The sequence below is a fragment of the Pteropus alecto genome, unplaced genomic scaffold (assembly GCF_000325575.1).
Source record: "Pteropus alecto unplaced genomic scaffold, ASM32557v1 scaffold46, whole genome shotgun sequence".
NCBI classification, from domain to species: Eukaryota; Metazoa; Chordata; class Mammalia; order Chiroptera; family Pteropodidae; genus Pteropus; species Pteropus alecto.
This window is the reverse complement of record NW_006439231.1, coordinates 1,208,933-1,228,958: the sequence shown is the minus strand read 5'-3', so window position 1 is coordinate 1,228,958 and position 20,026 is coordinate 1,208,933. Positions and strand designations below refer to the sequence as shown.

At 33.2% G+C, this 20,026-nt stretch overlaps 1 protein-coding gene and 1 pseudogene across 2 annotated transcripts in view; both read right to left on the bottom strand.

Moving 5' to 3' along the window:
* The window catches only part of CENPC (centromere protein C), a 71,624-nt gene that overhangs the window by 11,777 nt on the left and 39,821 nt on the right, over positions 1–20,026 (bottom strand). For both annotated transcript variants that reach the window (XM_006916520.3, XM_015592939.2), the window contains 5 exons: positions 12,898–13,041; positions 11,644–11,723; positions 5,121–5,180; positions 1,869–1,973; positions 989–1,117 (listed from right to left, as the gene is read on the bottom strand). In XM_006916520.3, coding sequence (XP_006916582.1) covers positions 989–1,117; positions 1,869–1,973; positions 5,121–5,180; positions 11,644–11,723; positions 12,898–13,041 — 518 coding nt within the window. The remainder of the gene's footprint in view (positions 1–988; positions 1,118–1,868; positions 1,974–5,120; positions 5,181–11,643; positions 11,724–12,897; positions 13,042–20,026) is intronic.
* On the bottom strand, positions 6,282–6,400 carry LOC112483526 (annotated as a pseudogene).

Below are 20,026 nucleotides of genomic sequence, written 5' to 3'. Positions count from 1 at the left end.
CATACCACATAAACAAAATAAAGAATAAAAATTATACAATCATATGAATAGATGCAGAAAAAACACTTCACAAAATCCAGCATCCATTTATGAGAAAAAACTATCAGCAAAGAGGGTACATAACCAAAGGAATATAAAACCCTAATTTGCAAAGATATATGCATCCCTATGTTCACTTCAGCATTATTTACAACAGCCAAGATATGGAAGCAACCTAAGTGTTCATTGATAGACAAATGGATAAAGAAGGTATGAGATATATATATACACACGCACATACATACATACATACATACATACATACATACATACATACATACACACACACACAATGGAATATTACTTGGCCAAAAAAGGAATGAAATCTTGTCAGTTGGGACAACATAGATGGACCTAGATGGTATTATGCTAAGTGAAATAAGTCAGACAAATACCATATGATTTCACCTATACGTGGAATCAAAAAAACAAAATAAATAAACAAACAAAACCAAAAGAGACTCATAGATACAGAGAACATTTTGATGGTTGCCAGACAGGAGGGGGTTTGTGGGGCTGGGTGAAAAGGGTGAAGGGATTAAGTACAAATTGGCAGTTGCAAAACAGTCATGAGGATATCTAGTATAGCATGAGAAATAGAGTCAATAGTACTGTAATAACTATGTATGGTACCAAATGGATACTAGACTTATTGGGGGATCACTTCAATGTATAATAAATGTCTAACCACTATGCTATACACCTAAAACTAATATAATTTTGAATGTCAATTGTAATTTAAAAATAAATAAATTAAAAAAAAATTAAGAATAAAATCAGTTTACTTTCAAAATCTGGGGAAAAAAGATGGACATTAAAAAGTGAATTACCCTTAGGTATCATACTTTAAGTTTTCAGAAGTAAAATTCAAAATTTGCAAAGACCTACTTTTCAAAGCACTGTTATTTATAATAAAATCTAAAAGTTACTTTTAGGAATAAGTTCATACTTCTTTCATCATTATCAAGACAGATCCTTTTCCTATTAACTATTTTGTTGACTTTTTTCGTTTCTCCTTTTGCCTTCGTTTTAGATGATACTGTGTCTGGAGACAGTATTCCACCAATCACAAATCCTCCTGAAATTTAACAATGAGAAAGATTATCACACTTGGGAAAGTAAAAACTTTGACACCAAACTCTTTAAATTAATACAGCAATTTCTTTTCAAAGTACACACAAAAAAAATTGTTATTACTGCATTCTACAGCTAGTAATTCAAATGACACAAATACCAAGCAATTTCATCAATGACTCTATTATCCTAAACCTAGAAGCAATGATGAAATACAAGGGAGTGATTTCTGCTGCTTGAAATCAACGGTCATCAACAGAGATTTAAAACAAACAAAAGAGCAGCAATGAACTATTTATAGTAATCTATATGTGAGTTTAATCCTTTGACTTAGATATAGCCATCAATAAAGGAAATAACTTCAATATAACACCAACTATACTTACTTACGCATCCTCTACCATTTCTATAAAAATATATAATGAGAACATGGGCTGAGAATAATATTGGGGAATACTTAATATTTGCTAGTTATAATTTTCTTAGGTTCTGATTTAATGCTTAATTTGAAACCCTGTTACATAGAAATAATAACATTCTATAAAGCCACAAACATATCTAATTACTACCAAAAAGAAAAAGAAATCAACATCTCAGTAATAATCAGAGAAATCTTGTCACATTTTGGGGGGATGTTGATTAAATGAGGTAATTTATGTAAGTATGTGGACACTGCTTGGTAGATAATATACATAAATAAACTGCAGCAATCTTCACGATTATTTTTTATTGTTAGACATCAAAGCATAGTTTACCTGATGGCCTTCCTTGGTAATCTACTCGCTCCCCTCGCCAGTATTCCAAAGGTTTCAATCGTGTTCTCTTGGTCCTGCGCACATTTGGTGTGTTGGAGGGCAATACTGTAAAAAGATATTAGGCAAAAATGTAAATATATAAATGTTTAGTTGAATACTTTGCAAGGGAAAGACTGATTCAGCTTCTATAACACTAGCAATGCTTCCAGACAAAACATTAGGAAAACCAAATTTTAAGACATATTTGTGCTAATAATTAAAGAAATGCCAATACAAAACTGGCTACTAGATTGCAAGGATTTCAAAACTTGATAATATCCAGGGTTAATGATGTTAAAGGTACCCAGAAACTCTCATACGTTGTAAGTAGAAATGTAAAGTGATTGAAGACAATTTGACAATACTTGTAATTACTCTCTGACTCAGAAATTAAGTGAAATGACTAGAAAATAAGTTTGTAATAATTTTCACAAAAATGGACAAAGCTATAGGTACAAGAACATTCATGGTAGTACTGTCTACAATGGTAACAGAAAACAAAAATTAAATTGAAAACCATCTAAATGCTCCACACTATAAAATTTGTACATCAAGGGTAATCATGTATATGTGTATATGAATAATATGTCTGTATAACACACACAACTACTCGTTTTATTTGAACAATGTAAAGTTCTATATACTAAGTTGAGTTTGTTGGCCGTATAATCAAATTCCTATGTTCTTATAATATGGTTGTGTGGAAAGCCATAAGGTAATTATTTTTTGTTTGCTAGAGCTGTTCAATTCTAAAAATAGTGTATCAAAATTTCCCAGTCTAACTGTACTGTTTAAATGAAAATCTTGCTTTTTCTTATTTTTATATACATTTTAGTTGCTAGGTTGCTTGGTGCATAAAAGTTCGATTTTTCTATCTTCTCATTAATTGTTCATGTTACTATCCTGTTCATCAATTTTATTCTAACCTTAAATTCCACTTTGCCTAATAATAAAAATCACTCCTGTCTTTCTTAGGCAGGTTTATATCTAGAAATAACTATTTTATTTTTGTTTAAATTAGCCTACTAATTCTCTGAAAACTTTTATTTTAAAATTTGTTTTGAGTGTTTCTTAAAAACATATAGGTCGATTTGTACTATTTAACCAAATCTGACAGTCTCTATTTTACTAGAGGAATTCAATCCATTCATACTTATTTAGTGTAATAAATAACACGCTTCCTTAATTCCTTTCAATTTATTTTATATTTACAAGTTATTTTATATTAGTGATTCTTCTTTCTCATTTTTATTAATTTGCTCAAGTGGCCAGTTCTTTTCTTCCCTCTCCCCTAGGTCATTTCAAAGTTTTACTGTTCTTTTTCATTCTAATATTGGTTATCTTTCTGTTCCTGACACTCAAAAGTCAAACTCTTATTTTTTCATGATTATATAAAAAACTATATACCTTACCAAGATAAGCTATCTTCTCTTTTTTTCTCATTCAGTAAAATAAAACTTTTAAATTACAGTATTCCCACATTATCCACCAGAGATATGTTCCAAGATCCTAGTGAATGCCTGAAACTGCAGATAGTACCAAACCCTACAAATATTATGTTTTTTCTTATACATACGAACCTTTTCACTTAAAAGAAGCACTTTATGGCTTCTCTTTGGCATATCCCAATTGCTAGCATCACTATTCTTATACTTTGGGGTCATTATTAAGTAAAATAAGGGTTACTTGAACACAAGCACTGCGATACCACAATAGTACATCTGATAATCCAGACAGCTACTAAGTGACTAATGGGCACATAATGTATATATAGTGTGGATACGCTGAACAAAGGAATGATTTACATCCTGGATGGGACGGAAGAGGACAGCATGAAATTTCATTACACTACTCAGAACAGCATGCAGTTTAAAACTTATGAATTGTTTAATTCTGGAATTTTCCATGTAATATTTTCAGATTGTGGTTGACCAAAGGTAACCACAACAGTGAAAGGCAAAACTGATACCTCAGCCCTATAATTTCAAGGAACTAAATTGTGCTAACAACCACATGAGCTTGAAAAAGGATACTGAGCTTCACATGAGACCACAGCCCAGGCTGACACTTTTGATTGCAGCCTGTGAAGCTCTTAAACAGAAGACCCAGCTAATCTGTGCTTGGGCTCCTAACTCACAGAAATCATGGGATAATAAACGTGTTGTCTAAGCCACTAAATTTGTGGTAATTTAGTAATAGCAATAGAAAACAAAAATATATTATTTAAATTTAACCACATATATTTCGAGAATCAATTCTTACCACTATTTCCTCTTTTTGGACTCAGTTCTGATTTATACATTACTTGGTTAAAATATCTAACATAGGTATTTTACATGGAGGATACTAAAGTTAACCTTGCATTATCTGGAAAATAAATTCAATTATCAGAAAGAAAACTACCTCAGGAAGGTATAAGATTATTGGATTATAATACATTTCTGAAGGTAGGCTATAGGTATTATTTTATTCTTCCGGTATTACATAGATAAGCAGTACTTCGGTATTACATAGATAAGCAGTACTAGTCATTTAACTTTTTCTATCTGGAAAAGTCTCTCTATCCTTACGATTTAGGAATTTTATTCACTTATGTCTAGAGGTGTATCTTTTTCAATAATTCTGATCGGTAGTTTGTAAACTCATTCAAACTGCAGAGTCATTCAAGCTTATCTTTAATCCAGGGAAGTTACTTTACTTTGTTTTCTCTCTTCCATCTGTTCCTTTTTTCTGGAAATCCTACAAAGGTGGGAGGTCTCATGAATCTTGACTAGCAATTATCTCTTTGAGAACCATGGAGTTTTAATCCTCACACTGGCCTCTATGTGGGTGTCCCAGTTCCCAGCCCACTACTTACCTATCCTAGCTACTGCTTTGTTTAAGAGTGCACTGGACAAAAATGGAAGAAGTTGTCAGGGATATCATCTACCTAGCAGCTATATTTTATAGAATTCTACAACCTAGATTCTTAGCCTACGTGGGATCATGCTCCTTACTAGGGGACAAAGAGTGAGAGGGCTACAGGACTTATACGTGGACAATAAAGAAACTCAGTGGTCTGTGATGACTTAACTGTGAAATTCATGAAAACTAAACATATAGTTTTAATTTATCTGCCAATTAATCCAAATAGTATTTCCCTCCACTTGAGAAAAAAATTATATTTAAAACCAGGTTTATAATATGAAATCATTAAAAACCAAATAATTTTACCTAATTTTTGATGTATTTTATTCTCTAGTGTCACTTTAGATCTTTTTCCTCTTGAGTAATCTGCAAAATGCAAAAGATAATATCATAAACAATGGCTACTAATTCCATTTTGAGTTAAAATGTATTACTCGGTCAACTGCAGTATAAGTACTTTAAATAAAATTTGACCTGACAATGCATTTTATTACCCCTTCTGCTTTTCTTTGATAAGGAATAAAGACTAATGTAACATTAGTAATGTAATAAAGACTAATGTAAACAGTGTAACATTTCTCTAGATTTAGGTACAATGACTATTTCTAAAGAGCATACACAGTAGTTAAAAATAATTTAAAAAAAAACAAAAACAGATTTTCTATTGCTCATGGACTTTGGGTGAAATAAGCTATTGGGCGGATAAAAATGCAGGGTGTGATCATTAACAATTAATGTGCTAATAATGTAATCTATGATCTTTAAAGTTCTAAAAACATACAACTGTACTGAATTTAGCAGTGTGCCAATTAGGTCAGGAGCTCTCACCTTTAGTGTGGTAAAAGCATCTAAACATAGCTGCTATCAATTATTTCTCTTCCTATGCACATATGTTCTTTATCAAGAGATGAAGTCTAATTCCCTTCTCCTTGAATCTCTGATGACTTGCTTGACTAATAGAAATGCAGCACAAATGATGTTCTGGGACTTCAAAGGAGTCCTAAGAGGATATGCAGGTTCCCCCTGGGTCTCTTGGAAATTCACTGTGGAGAAAGTCAGCCACCAGATATGAAGACTCACTACCCTAAGACTACCATGCAATGAGAAAACCCATGCTACCCACATGGAAAGGCTATGTAGTCCTCTAAGAGATGTTTGGCCAGCCTCCAACTGTTCCAGCCGCCCTGGAATATGTAAGTGAAGAAGTCACCTTGGACTTCCAGCACAGTTGAGTTTTCAGATTACTCCAACCCCAGCATATTGCATTTGACTACAAATGCATGAAAGAGTCCAAGTGAGAATTGCCCAGTTAAGCCAAGTCAACCCACAGAACTATGAGAGAGAAAAAAAAAAAAACAATTATTGTATTAAGCCACTAATTTTTTTTTTTAGGTGAGGCAACCCTTGGTTGACCTCACAGATTGCAAGGACCTTGTCAGCTTACAATCCCTTATTTTTTATTTTTTATGCCTACAGAACCTGGTCTTCCTAGGTGGTCTCCCATCCGAGTACTAACCAGGTCTGACCCTGCTTAGCTTCTGAGATCAGACGGAATCGGGCTTGTTCAGAGTGACATGACTGTAGACAAGCCACTAAATTTTGCATGGTTAGTTATACACCAATATATAATGGGAACACTTAATGTCCATGAATCACCTAAAATTTTGATACGATTTTGTATGTAATGGGGAGAGGGTTGGGAATGGAAAGTGCCTGATAAAGAGTATGAAGTTTCTTTTTTGAAGTAATGAAAATGTTCTAATATTTATTGTGGTGATAGTTGCACATCATTGGATTATATACCATAAAAGGTTAATTGTATGGTAAGTAAAGTATAATCTCAATAAAACTGTTACCAAAAAAAAAAATCCAATTTCCCATGCAAGCCCTCACTAGAATAAGTAGAGGCTAGTCTTTGCTTGAAAATTTTCCCACAGCAGTGAGGCTTGAGGGCAGCTGGTGGAGTCAGAGAAGAAACAAAGCAAATAAGTAAATGTACTAAGAATAATGGAAGCCAGAGTTCTCACTATCTGAGAAGCAGTTTATAATAATGGAAAAGAGAAAGCAGAAGTGTGGACTGGAACGGGAGGTACTGATATGAACTCATGATTTCTAAATATATATACAGAAATAAACATAGATACTTGTATATTTACAATGTGGATATATATGTATGTGTATTCATTTTGTATCCCAGTCCACTAAAAGAGCCTGGAAGCAATGATATCCCAGTAACAATGAGCACACCAAGCATACTGATCTGAGCCTCTAAATCCTTCCCTAAAAAGAAACTAGTATCTTAGGAGAAATAACTGATTTCAGAGTTGAAGCAAGAATCCTAGAACATCCTATGCCAAAATATAAGACAGTATTCAAAGCATGAAAGAAACATGACAAAAAGACATAGGGACCAGTTGAAAGGACACTTACTGGCCAAAGAGGGCATAATTTAAGTATCAGAATCAATGATAAAGATTACAAGCCATCGGATAAAAGGGGAATCCAGTAGTAGTTCATAATAACATAAATAAATGAATAATGAATAAATGGGGACGGAATAAGAAAAACTATTTCTTATAGAATGCTGGTTAATTAAAAGAGAAGGAATTAAGGAAACAGAAAATAATTTGGTATCATAATTAGTGGCTGATGATTCAGGTGAAGTCTTTAATAGATGCTAAGATTGGTGTGGAGGTTTAAAAAGAAACAAGTTATTGAAATAGTATCAGGAAATCACTCCATAAAACACTTAACAATTACGGAGAGAAAAACTATCTTTAGATTAGAGAAACCTGGCAATAACTTGAACAGGTGATCAAGACTAACATCACTAGCAGGAGATGAGTCAACACTGTGCACCTCCTAACGTGATGCACAAAGAACACAGCACCACTTATGTAGTATTTCTGTCACATATGCCAGACTGGCAACTGATCATGAGGAAACATCAGAAAGATCCAGGTTGGAGGTCATTTGAAAGAAGGAAAAGCTTTACTTTCTCTAAAAATGTAAAGGTCAAGAATGTGAGAAAAAGCCTAAGAAACTGTTCCTTACTGAAGAAAACTGAAGGGATGGAAGAGCTAAATGCAATCCATGATCCTAGATTGGATCCTGAATCAAGAGAGAAAAAGGAATACTTGATAGAACTGCTGGTGAAATCTGCATGGAGTCAGTGAAGGAATATAATAAGTCCTCACTTAATGTCATAAATAGGGTCTTGGAAACTGTGACTTTAAGTAAAATATTATAAGAAAACCAATTTTACCACAGGCTAATTGATTAATTGATACAAGTTAGAGTTAAGTTCCTACATCATATTTCTGATCATGAAAACCAAATGCCCCAACTTCTAAATTAAGACCCAGAACACTTGCAATATTAAACACTAATAAAAGTGAGTTATATATACATTTAAGAAAGATTAATAATAACAAGATCGATCATTCTTTTCCTACCCGCTTACTCCAGTTCAGGGTTGCAGGTGGCCAGAGCCTATCCCAGCAGCTCAGGGCACAAAGTGAAAACCAGCCCTGGACAGGGCACCCTTCGATCACAGGGTGCACTCACACATACCCAAACTTACTCATACTGGGACAATTTAGACATGCTAATTCACTTAATGTGTACATCTTTAGGATGTGGAAGGAAATCGGGATACCTGGAGACTGACAGGCGGAGAATGTGCAAACTCCACAGAAACAGTGGCCCCAGCCAGGAACTGATTTTTTTTCTCATGAACATTATAATGAAATGGCATTGAATAAAATAACATTATTCAGGGACCTGTTGTACTGGTGTTATAGTAATGCTGATTTCCCAACTTGAATGGTTGAAGGATGATTATGTTCTTGTCTTGTATTATGTCTGTACATATGCACACATGATATGTCTGCAGATTGCTCTCAAATAGTTCAGAAGAGACTGATGATAATTAATATATATAAACATATATGTAGGAGAAGCAGGGAAGGAGACGAAACAAATGTAAAGTGTTGACAACTGTGGAATCTGGATGAAAGGGATATGAAATCTCTGGGTAATTTTCTGATTATTTAAAAAAATATATTTTTTAAAAAAAGCAACATAGACACAACTCCTGAATTTCAAAGATTAAAGAATCCTAATAAGCATGGAAATTGAAGAAAACAGGCTATCTACAAAAGAAAAAATGAAATAAGGTTGCCTCCAAATTTTCACTCATAAGCATTAGCTATCATGAGGCAAAAGAGCAACAGCCAGATAGTTTAAAGGAAAAAAGATTATGACTCAAGGTTATCTTTACTATTTAACTAGTTGTTCATTATGTTAAAAAATTCCTGAGTTCTTGCTAGCATATGTGAAAGTAGCTATCAACTTTACAAATAACAAATATATCTGTTATGAAAATAAGTATTAATGTGTTAATGAGTGAAGAAAAAAATGCCGACAAAGCAAGTTAAAAATAAAAATTCAATCATATGCTACTTCTAAGGCACTTTTTGTTCTGTAAGAAAGTTTAAGTAAAAGGAACAACAAAGCAAAAGGAAGCAAGGATCACAATATTAACATGAGACAAAACAGACTACAAGGTAAAAGCATTATAAGAGCATCAAGAAATTTGACCAAAGCACGTACATTACAAATGAAGGTATACATGCTCAATAACACTAAAACATACATAGCAAACACTACATTAAACATAGAGAAACAAACAGACCATTACAGTGGAAAATACTTTACTTCAACTCTGGCAGATCTTAACAGATGTCCAAATCTAAGATCTTATTCTTTTTCCCAAAATCTACTCATCTAGTAGTCTCTAAATAAACTAATGACAACATCATTCTTTCAGGTACTCAGTCCAAAAATCTTGTTATCCCTGATACCTCTCTTTCTCTTACACCCCACACCCCATCCATCCCAATCTCGTTGACTCTACCTTCAAAAATACTTAAAATCCCACCACTGCTATCCACCTTTCACTGCTACCACTTTAGTCCAAGCCACCACCTCTCACTGGATTCTTGTCTCATCAATTGATCCCCTGCTTCCAACCTTACACCAGACCCCTCAAACTCATCAGTCCATCTCTAACACAACAACCAGTGATTTTGTTTACGGGTCTGCCACCCTCTCCTGGTCTCCTTGGTGTTTCTCCATCAGAACAGATTCTACCACATCAGAACTTTTGCCCTAGATCTTCCCTCTGCATGGGGCATTAGTTCCCCATACAGCTGCTTGGTCTGCATTCTCATCTCTTTCATATCTTTGCTCAAATGATCACTTCCTCAGTGAGACCTTTTCTGCCCATCTATCTAAAAATGTAGGTCCCATTTCCTACCCTAAAGTCTCTGCTTTATTTTTCTACTCTGAGCATTTAACAAATCATAAGTTCTGCTATCTTTTTTCATTGTTTTACATCCTGGCCCCCCCAAAAATAAGCTCCATGAGGGCAGAAATTGTTTTCAGTTTTGTTTACTACCACATTCCCTAGCCCCTAGAAGAGTACATAGTAAGTATTCCATAATATTCCATAAATGTTTATGAATTCCATAGATATACAAAGTATATTCCAAAATATATATTCCCTTATATTATCAACAATATCAGGATATATATTTTAAAATCCATATCTGTACCTATAAAAAATAATATTCTCTCTTTTTCAAGCACCCATGGAAGAATTACAAAATTTTTCCATGAGTTTTATGTGTTCTAAGAATACTCTAGAACACAAACAAAACCTTAATAAATTCAAAGGATGAATAATACAGGCCAATGTTCTCTAGTACAATGAAATGAAATTAGAAACTAAACAGAACAAAACAAAACTTTATAAAATAACAGCCAACATTACATCTTTGACATAAATCAGGTATTAACAAGAAATGTATATTTCTTGTATAAACAAGAAATGTATATTTGTTCTTATATTAATTTATGGGACTGGAATTGATACCACCATCTTACAGATAAGGAAGCTGAAGCTAAGAACACTGAAACTTCTTACTCTAGATAACATAGCTAATAAGCGGTAGAGCTGGATTCAATCCCGGGTTTCTGACTCTAGAGACCAGGTTCTTGGCTAATGTACTCCTAAATAACTCCTGGGTTAAAAAAACTCACTATAATTTAGTGTACTACAATAAGAAATTACATTTAAAAAAAACCTATAACATTGAGCAAAATTATACTCAGGAAATTCACTGCTTTTTTGTTTTTACTAAACAAAAAGTAGAAAAATAAATATAGAAAGTACTCAACTTAGAGGCGAAAAATAATAAATCTAAACACAGGGAGAAAAAAGAAATGTAAAAAGAAAAGGAATTAGTAAATTAAGAAAAAATATTGTGTAACAGATTATATTCCAAGCACACATTCGTTCAGGTCATAAAAAAATTATAAAACTCTCCATTAAGATGCATTTTTAAAATTTTATTATGGAATGTTTCAAACATTTTTAAAATAGAGAAAATAGTATAACGAAACCGATATAACCATCACTCAGCTCTAGTAATCAGTACATGAGTAATCTTGCTTCATTTATACTCTTATCAACTTAACATTTTTAAATACTGCAGTAGATATCTTAAGTGCCAATTATTTCATTATGTCCTACTTCAAAGAAAGGACTGTCACTCATCTCTCTCATTCTTTCTCTGTCTCTCCCTCCCTCTCTCTCTCACCCAGGTATAAGGTCTTGCAACTCTCTAAACATATAGTAAGGCTCTTAAGAGTAAGTACTCAATACACGTGTGCCACTGGCTATAATTTAAGTAAAACAGAACACCTAACTCCATGTGCCTAAGGCCGTAAAAATCAAGGCAGTAGAAAATAAATAATAATTTACCTGAACTTTCTTCAACTTCCTCCTCATCTGCATCAGAATTTTTCTTTCCAGACAAATAATTCTTGAGCCTGAAAGGTCCACTTAAGAGAAAAAAAAAAAAGTAAACCATAAAATTTGTGCTTTTATAATGTATATATCTAATTATCTACCTTAATGTTCATTTTTCTCCAAAAACTGACAAAAGTGTCTTTCTTAGAAAATCAATAGCAACGTTATAGGTCACCAAGAATATACTTACCTGCTGCATAAAACAAATACACAATTTAATCCCATAACTGTCAAACTAAAATTTTATAAAAACTAAATTTTATAACCTTATTAACTAACTCATGGATCAGAGTTATGAATTTAAGTCAAACCAAATAATATTCTTTTATAAAATCAAATTATAAGAAAATTAGAGAGAAATCAACTTATCTTAATTTTTTAAAAAAACTACTACCAAAATCAAATGGAATTTAAAATATCGCCTATAAATTGTTCAGAGATAATTCAGCTTATCTCAGTCCTAGATTCTTTTCCTCCTATTTTGAACCTATGATAGGCCTAGTAGTCATAACCCACCAAATAGTAAAGATATCTTAGCTATACCTTAAAAGTCTGAGAATATGCTATAATTTACCATTCTTTCAGTTTTTAAGAAGATATATGACTTCAGATATTATAAGAGTAGGTTTGCTCACTGAGTGTGCTTGCTTTAAACATACATCCACATATTCTTAAATATTCTTCCTTTCAAGAGTGCAAGGATTAATTCCCCTCTCTGTGAATGTGGTCTGGACTTAGTGACTTGTTTCTAATGAACAAAATAAAGTGAAAGTGACAGTGTGCAACTTCAGAGACTAAGTTATTAAAAGGCACACTATGACTTCAAAACCGTAGTCGCACTTTCTCTTAGATCACTTGCTTTGTGAGGAGCCAACTGCCATACTGAATAGCCCTATGGAGAAGGCCAAACAATAAGGAACTGGGGCCTCCCTCCAACTAACAGCCAAGTGAGCAAGTCACCTTGTAAGTAAATATTCTGGTTCCAATCAAGCCTTCAAAGGACTACAAACCAGACAGATATCTTGAATATAACACCTGATGAGAATCTCTGAGCCAGAACTAGCCAGCTAAGCCCCTCCCAGATTTCTGACCCACATAAAACAATAAATGTTTGCAAGCCACTATTAAATTTGGGGTAATCTGTTACACAGCAATGAGGAGCTAATATAGTAAGTAAATTCTATTATTCTTAAAATACATGCATACCTTTGTTCCAAAACTAAAGTCTTAGGCTCTCCAGAATCCAAGTCAGACTCTGCTGATGTCTTGCAGGGATATCCACTGGTCTGAGGCTTTAGATGAACATTTTGTGCAGTCATATTATCTTCACCTTTTGGGCTTCCTGTAACTCTGTATATATAAAAAGTTTATAATGTTTTACATTTCTTCATAAAATATTTCTTCCAGAAATAATACACAGGTGAGCAGACAATATAATCCTGTTAACAAACACCAGCCAACTGTGTTCAGGTCCTGGGAATTGCAAATAGCCCACGAAGGAAATTTGATTCTAGGACCTACCAAGAGTTCTAATTTAAAAAATTCTAAGAAGAGAAATGGTACAGACCTGGCTTGCTTATGATGAAAGTAATGACAAGAAGACATTTGGAGACATTCTCTACAGGCAACTTTTGATACATAGCACACAGTTAATTTATCATAGTTTTTTGGAAAATACACAAACATCTGAAATTATCTTTGGAACCCTAATCAGCCTAATGAGGAGCAGTAGGGTGGTCAGACAGACTCGGACTCAACTCTTTGGTAGCTACCAGCTAAACAGTTTACCCCCAATATATGCAAACAAGATACACAATTTCTATACTGCATAATTTCCTCTCTTCTCTTGCATCTCTCTTACAGACCTTATGTTTTAATTTGTTTCTTGACTCAGTTTACCAGCTTATTCTTATCATAATGTGCAAAAACACTTTGCATGTAACATAACTAAAGAGCATGCAAACTTCCAAGTTTCTTTGATAGTTTATTCCTGGAGGTTCTATGGTCCCGCTAGGTCCAATCATCACAGTCAAAAGACATAAAAGATTATAAGTAAATACTATGAACAATTATATGCCATCACTTTAGATAATCCAGATGAAAGGGAAAAATTCCTAGAAACACACAAATTACCAAAACTGATTCAAGAAGAAATAAACAATCTCAAAAAACCTATAACAAGAAAATGAATCAGTAATCAAAAACCTACCTAGAAAAGAGAAGCCCTGGGCCAGATGGTTTCACCACTGAATTCTACCAAACATTCAAGAATACAAACTCTTCACAAATTCTTTCAAAAAATAGAAGAGAACTTCTCAACTCACTTTATAAAGCCAGTATCATCCTGATACTAAAACTAGACAAAGGTATCACAAGAAAACTATGGACCAAAAATCTTCAACAAAATATTAGCAAACCAAATACAGCAACATATAAACAAATTATATATTATGACCAAATGGGATTTATTCCAGAGATGAAGTTTTGGTTTAACAAAAACCAATTAATGCAATACGTCGTATCAGTAAAGAACAAAAATCATATGATCACCTCAATAGACGCAACCAAAAAAAAAAAAGTATTTAACAAAAACCCTGTACTTTTTAATGATAAAAATATTCAACAACTAGAAATAAAAGAACATCCTCAACCTGATAACGGGTGTCCATAAAAAACCTACCCTTAGAGTACACCGAACTGTAAAAGACTAGATGCTTTTCCCCTAAGATTAGGAACAAGACAAGGAAGTCTGATATCGCCACATCTATTGAACATTGTACTGAATATTTTAGCCAGGGCAATTAGACCAAAAAAAAAAAAAAGAGAGAGAGAAATAAAAAGCATCCAGATTAGAAAAGAGATATAATTAACTCTACTCACAAATGACATGATCTCATACATAGAAAAATCCTATGAAATCTACTAAAAAAATTATCAGAATAAATTCAGCATGGTTGCAGGATAAAAGATCAATATACAAAAATCAACTGTATGCCTATACAGTACTTGCAATAAACAATCCAAAAATAAATTTTTAAAAACAATTCCATTCATAATAGCATCAAAATGAATAAAATACTTAGGAATATTTTTTTTAAGAGCATTAAAACTTATGCTCCAAAAACATTAAGAGAAGTTAAAGGGGATCTAAATAAAAAGAAAAATATCCATGTTCATGAATCAATAGAAATAGGGTTAAAATAGTAATGTTCCCTATATACAGATTAAATGTAATCCCTTTCAGAATCCTAACTGATATATTTGTAGGAATGACATGCTGATTCTAAAATTTATATGAAATTGCAAGGGACCCAGAATAGCCAAAACTATTCTGAAAAGGGGGGGAAAAAAAAAATTACCATAAACAATGGTAATCAAGACAATGTAATACTGGAACAAGAACTGAAAACTGAGAATCAAGAAGTAAACCCGTATATCTACAGTCAACTTATTTCAAAACTTTCTGATTTCAAAACTTACTATAAACAATGGTAATCAAGACAATGTGGTACTGGAACAAGAACAGAAAATTGAGAATCCAGAAGTAAACCCCTATATCTATTGTTAACTGATTTCCAACAACGGTATCATGACCATTCAATGGGGAAAAACAGTCTTTTCAACAAGTGGTTATAAGATAAATGGATAGTTAACCTGAAATGGATCAAAGACTTAAAAGTAAGTTAAAACTATAAAACTCTTAGAAGAAAAGATATATTATCAAGAACTTGGACTGAGCAATAGATTCATAAATATGACAAAGTATAAGCAATAAAGGCTTAAAAAAAGATAAATTGGATTTTGTTAAAATTTAAAATGTTTAAGTTTCAAAAGACACTATCAAGAAAACTAAAAGAGCAACCCGGGGCAGGGGCGAGGGGAGGCTAGAGGTCTCACACTCCCTGACTTCATCTTATTTTGTGAAACAGAACTGAGAGACGAGAAATAAACTCACATCTACATGGGCAAATAATTTTAGATAAAAAAGCCAAAAACGTACAGTAGAGAAAAGAAAGCTTCTTCAATAAATGGTGATGGGAACATTAAAAGCCACATGCAAAAGAATAAAACTAGACTGCTATTTGTCAGCATACACAAAAATTAATTCAAAATGGATCAAAGACCTAAATATAAGATCTGAAACAATAAAATGCATAGAAAAAAACATAGGTACTAAAATTATGGACCTTGATCTTAGAGGATTTTATAAATTTGACCTAAAAGTTAAGGGAAGTAAAAGCAAAAATATGTGAATGGGATGATAAACTAAAAAGCTTCTGCACAGCAAAGGAAACCATCAACAAAACAAAGAGACAACCAACTGAATGGGAGGTATTTACAAACACCACCTCTGTTAAGGTGCTAATATCTAAAATATATAAAGAACTCAACAACAAAAAAACAAACAATCCAATTTAAAAATAGGCAGAGGACCTGAACAGGTACCCCTGCCTGTTATGTCCCCCTATGTTCATTGCAGCATTATTCCTGTTGGCCAAGACAGAGAAACAATCAAAGTGTCCTTCGATAGATGATTAGATAAAGAAGATGGGGTACATATATATGATGGAATATTACCAGCTATAAAAAAAAAGATGAAATACTGCTATTTGCAATAACATGGACGGATTTTGAGAATCATGTTAAGCGAATAAGTCAGAAAAAGTTGAGAACCATATGATTTCACTCATGTGAGATATAAAACTGAAAGCAACAAACGAAGAAGACAAACAAAAACTCACACACGCAGACAACAGTTCAGTGATTATCAGAGGGACAGAGGGGAGGGGAGAAGGTAGAAAAGGGTAAAAGAAGTCAAATATATGGTGACAAAAGGAGATCTGACTTTGAGAGGTTAATGCACAATGCAATATAAAAATGTATTATAAAATTGTGCATTCGAAACCTATAAATTTTATTAACCAATGTAGCCAATAACTTTAATTTTAATAAATAAATACATAAATAAATAAGAAAGCAAGTTAAAAGACAACCCATAGAAAATATCTGCAGATCACTTATTTGACAGGGGACTTGTATCTAGAATATATAATGACCTCTCACAACTCAATAAAAAAAAAATTAAAAATTAGGCAAAAAAATTAAGCACAAGAAAAGATGCTCAACTTATTAGTCATGTGGGAAATGCAAATGAAAATCACGAGATAACACTTCTTATCAACTAGTATGGCTAAATCAAAAAATCAGATATCAAATATTGACCAGGATGTGAAGACACTGAAACCCTCATACACTGCTGGAAAAAAATGTAAAATGGTGCAGGTGCTCTGAAAAATAGTGTTGCAGTTCCTCAAATAATTAAATATAGATACCATAAGACTCAGAAGTTTCACTCCTAGGTATATATATCCAAGTGAAATGAAAACATATATCCAGATAGAAACTTGTACACAAATGTTTATACAAGCATTATTCATAATAGCCAAAAGGTGGAAACCACCCATATGTCCATCAGTGAATGAAAAGACAAACAAAACATGGTATAACCATAAAGTAAAATATTATTTGGCCATAAAAAGGAATAAAGACTGATACAAACTACAAAAATGGATTAACCTTAGAAATATATGTGAACTGAAAGAAGCCAATACAAAAAACCTCATACTATATGATTTCATTCATATGAAAGCCCAGAATAAAAAAATTTATAGCGACAAAAAGTAGATTAGTGATTGCTTAAACTGCAGGTGAGAAGAATAAGAAGATGATAACCAAAGGATACTGGTTTCTTTGAGAGGTGATGAAAATGTTCTAAAATTGAATATGTTCATGTTTACATCTATGTGTGAAAATATGAAAAGCCACTGAATTGCATATATTTCATGAGTGAATTGTATAGTATGTAAATTATACCTCAATAAATCTGTTTTTAAAAACCTAATGTAGTAAACAATCCCATTTACAATTGCATAAAAAACAATAAAATACCTAGGAATCAAATTAACCAAGGAGGTAAAAGACCTGTTCTGAGAAAATTATATCATTGAAAAAAAGAAATTAAAGAAGATATAAATAAATGGAAGCATATACCATGCTCATGGGTAGGAAGAATCAACATCATTAAAATGGTCATACTACCCAAAGCAATCTATCGATTCAATGCAATCCCTATCAAAATATCAATGGCATTTTTCAGAGAGCTAAAACAAATAATCCTAAAATGTATATGGAACCATAAAAGACCCCAAATAGCCATGGTGATCCTGAAAAATAAGAACAAAGTTGGAGGTATCACACTACCTGATGTCAAATGGTACTACAAGACTACAGTAATCAAAATAGCATGGTACTGAAATAAAAACATACATTGATCAATAGAACAGAATAGAGAGCCCAGAAATAAATCCACAACTATACGCTCACTTAATATATGACAAAGGAGGCAAGAATATATAATACGGTAAAGACAGTCTCTTCAATAAATGGTGTTGGGAAAATTGGACATATATATGCAAAAAAAATGAAACTGAACTACCTTCTTAAACCGTATAGAAAAAGAGACTCAAATGGATTAAAGACTTAAATGTGAGACCCGAAATCATAAAACCTCTGGAAGAAAACATAGGTAGTAATCTCTCCAATATTGATACTAGTAATTTCTTTTCAGCAGTATCTCCTCGCGCAAGGGAAACAAAAGAAAAAATAAACGAATGGGACTACATCAAACTAAAAAGTTTTTGCACACCAAAGGAAACCATCAACAAAACAATAAGACAACCTACTGAATGGGAGAAGATATTCGTTTATGATACATTGGATAAGGGGTTAATATCCAAAATATATAAAGAACTCTTACAACTCAACAACAAAAAAACAATCCAATTAAAAACTGGGCAGAAGACCTGAATAGTTTTCACCAAAGGGGAAATACAGACAGCCAACAGACATATGAAAAGATGCTCAAGGTCACTAATCATCAGAGAAATGCAAATTAAAACCACAATGAGATATCACCTCATACCTGCCAGAATGGCTATCATTAATGAATCAAAAAAGAACAAGTGTTGGTCAAGATGTGGAGAAAATGGAACCCTATCATAGACTGTTGGTGAAATTGCAAATTGGTACAGCCACTATGGAAAGCAACCTGGAGGTTTCTCAAAAAATTAAAAATGTATCTACCTTTTGACCCTGCAATTGTACTTCTGGGTATTTATCCAAAGAAAACCAAAACAATAATTCGTAAAGATCTATGCACCCCTATGTTCATGGCATCACCATTTACAATAGCCAAGGTATGGAAGCAACCTAAATGCTCATCAACAGTCGACTGGATAAAGAAGTTATGGTTCATATATACAATGGAATATTATTTAGCCATGAAAAAAAAAAGAAATACTACCATTTGCAACAACATGGTTGGACCTAGAGGTTATCATGCTGAGCAAAATAAGTCAGAGAAAGGTAAATACCATATGATTTCACTGATATGCAGAATCTAAGGAACAAAAAAGAGCAAACGAATTAAAAACAGACCCACAAATATAGAGGACAACTGGGTGATGGCTAGAGGGAAGGGAGGTAGGGGAGCTGGGAGAAAACGGTGAATATTTAAAGAAAGACAAATTAGTAGTTGATAGAGGGTCACGGGTATGGGGAGCACGTATAAGAATGCAGACAGCAGCAGTAAGGTAATGGCTACGTGCAGAGCCAGAGGGAAGACAGAGTAACCAGGGGGATCATTTCGTAAACTGCATAAATGTCTAACCAATGTACTGCATACTTGAAACTAATTTTAAAAATCTATGTAGTGCAGGGATGTGGTTCCATAGTGTAGCGGTTAGCATGTCTGCTTTACACACAGAAGGTCCTGGGTTCACACCCCAGTGGAGCCATGGTCCATGGTCCATGGTCTACCGTCATGCCACCCTGAACAAGCCCGATGTCTGATCTCAGAAGCTACGCAGGGTCGGGCCTGGTTTGTACTTGGATGGGAGACCACCTAGGAAGACTAGGTGCTATAGGCATAAATAATGAAAAAAAATTAAAATAAATTTTAAAAAATCTATGTAGTGTGTTTCTGTTCAAACTGGCTTATAGAAATAATATAAAAATTAAGTGCTTAAATAAGTTTAAAATGAGAGAAACTAAGGGTAAATTGCTTCTTATACTTTAAGTGAACTAGGTCTTTAAATTCGTTTTTGTTCCCAAAGGTTTTAATAAGGAAGAAGGATAATAAATGACCATGGTCACTAGATTATAAGAAACAGAAAATTTTACTCTTGAACAAGTTAAAAGTTTTAATGGGTTACATACTTGTATGGAGAAGTAGCTCATGTAATATTTCTAATCAGGAAGATTCCTTAGAATTCAG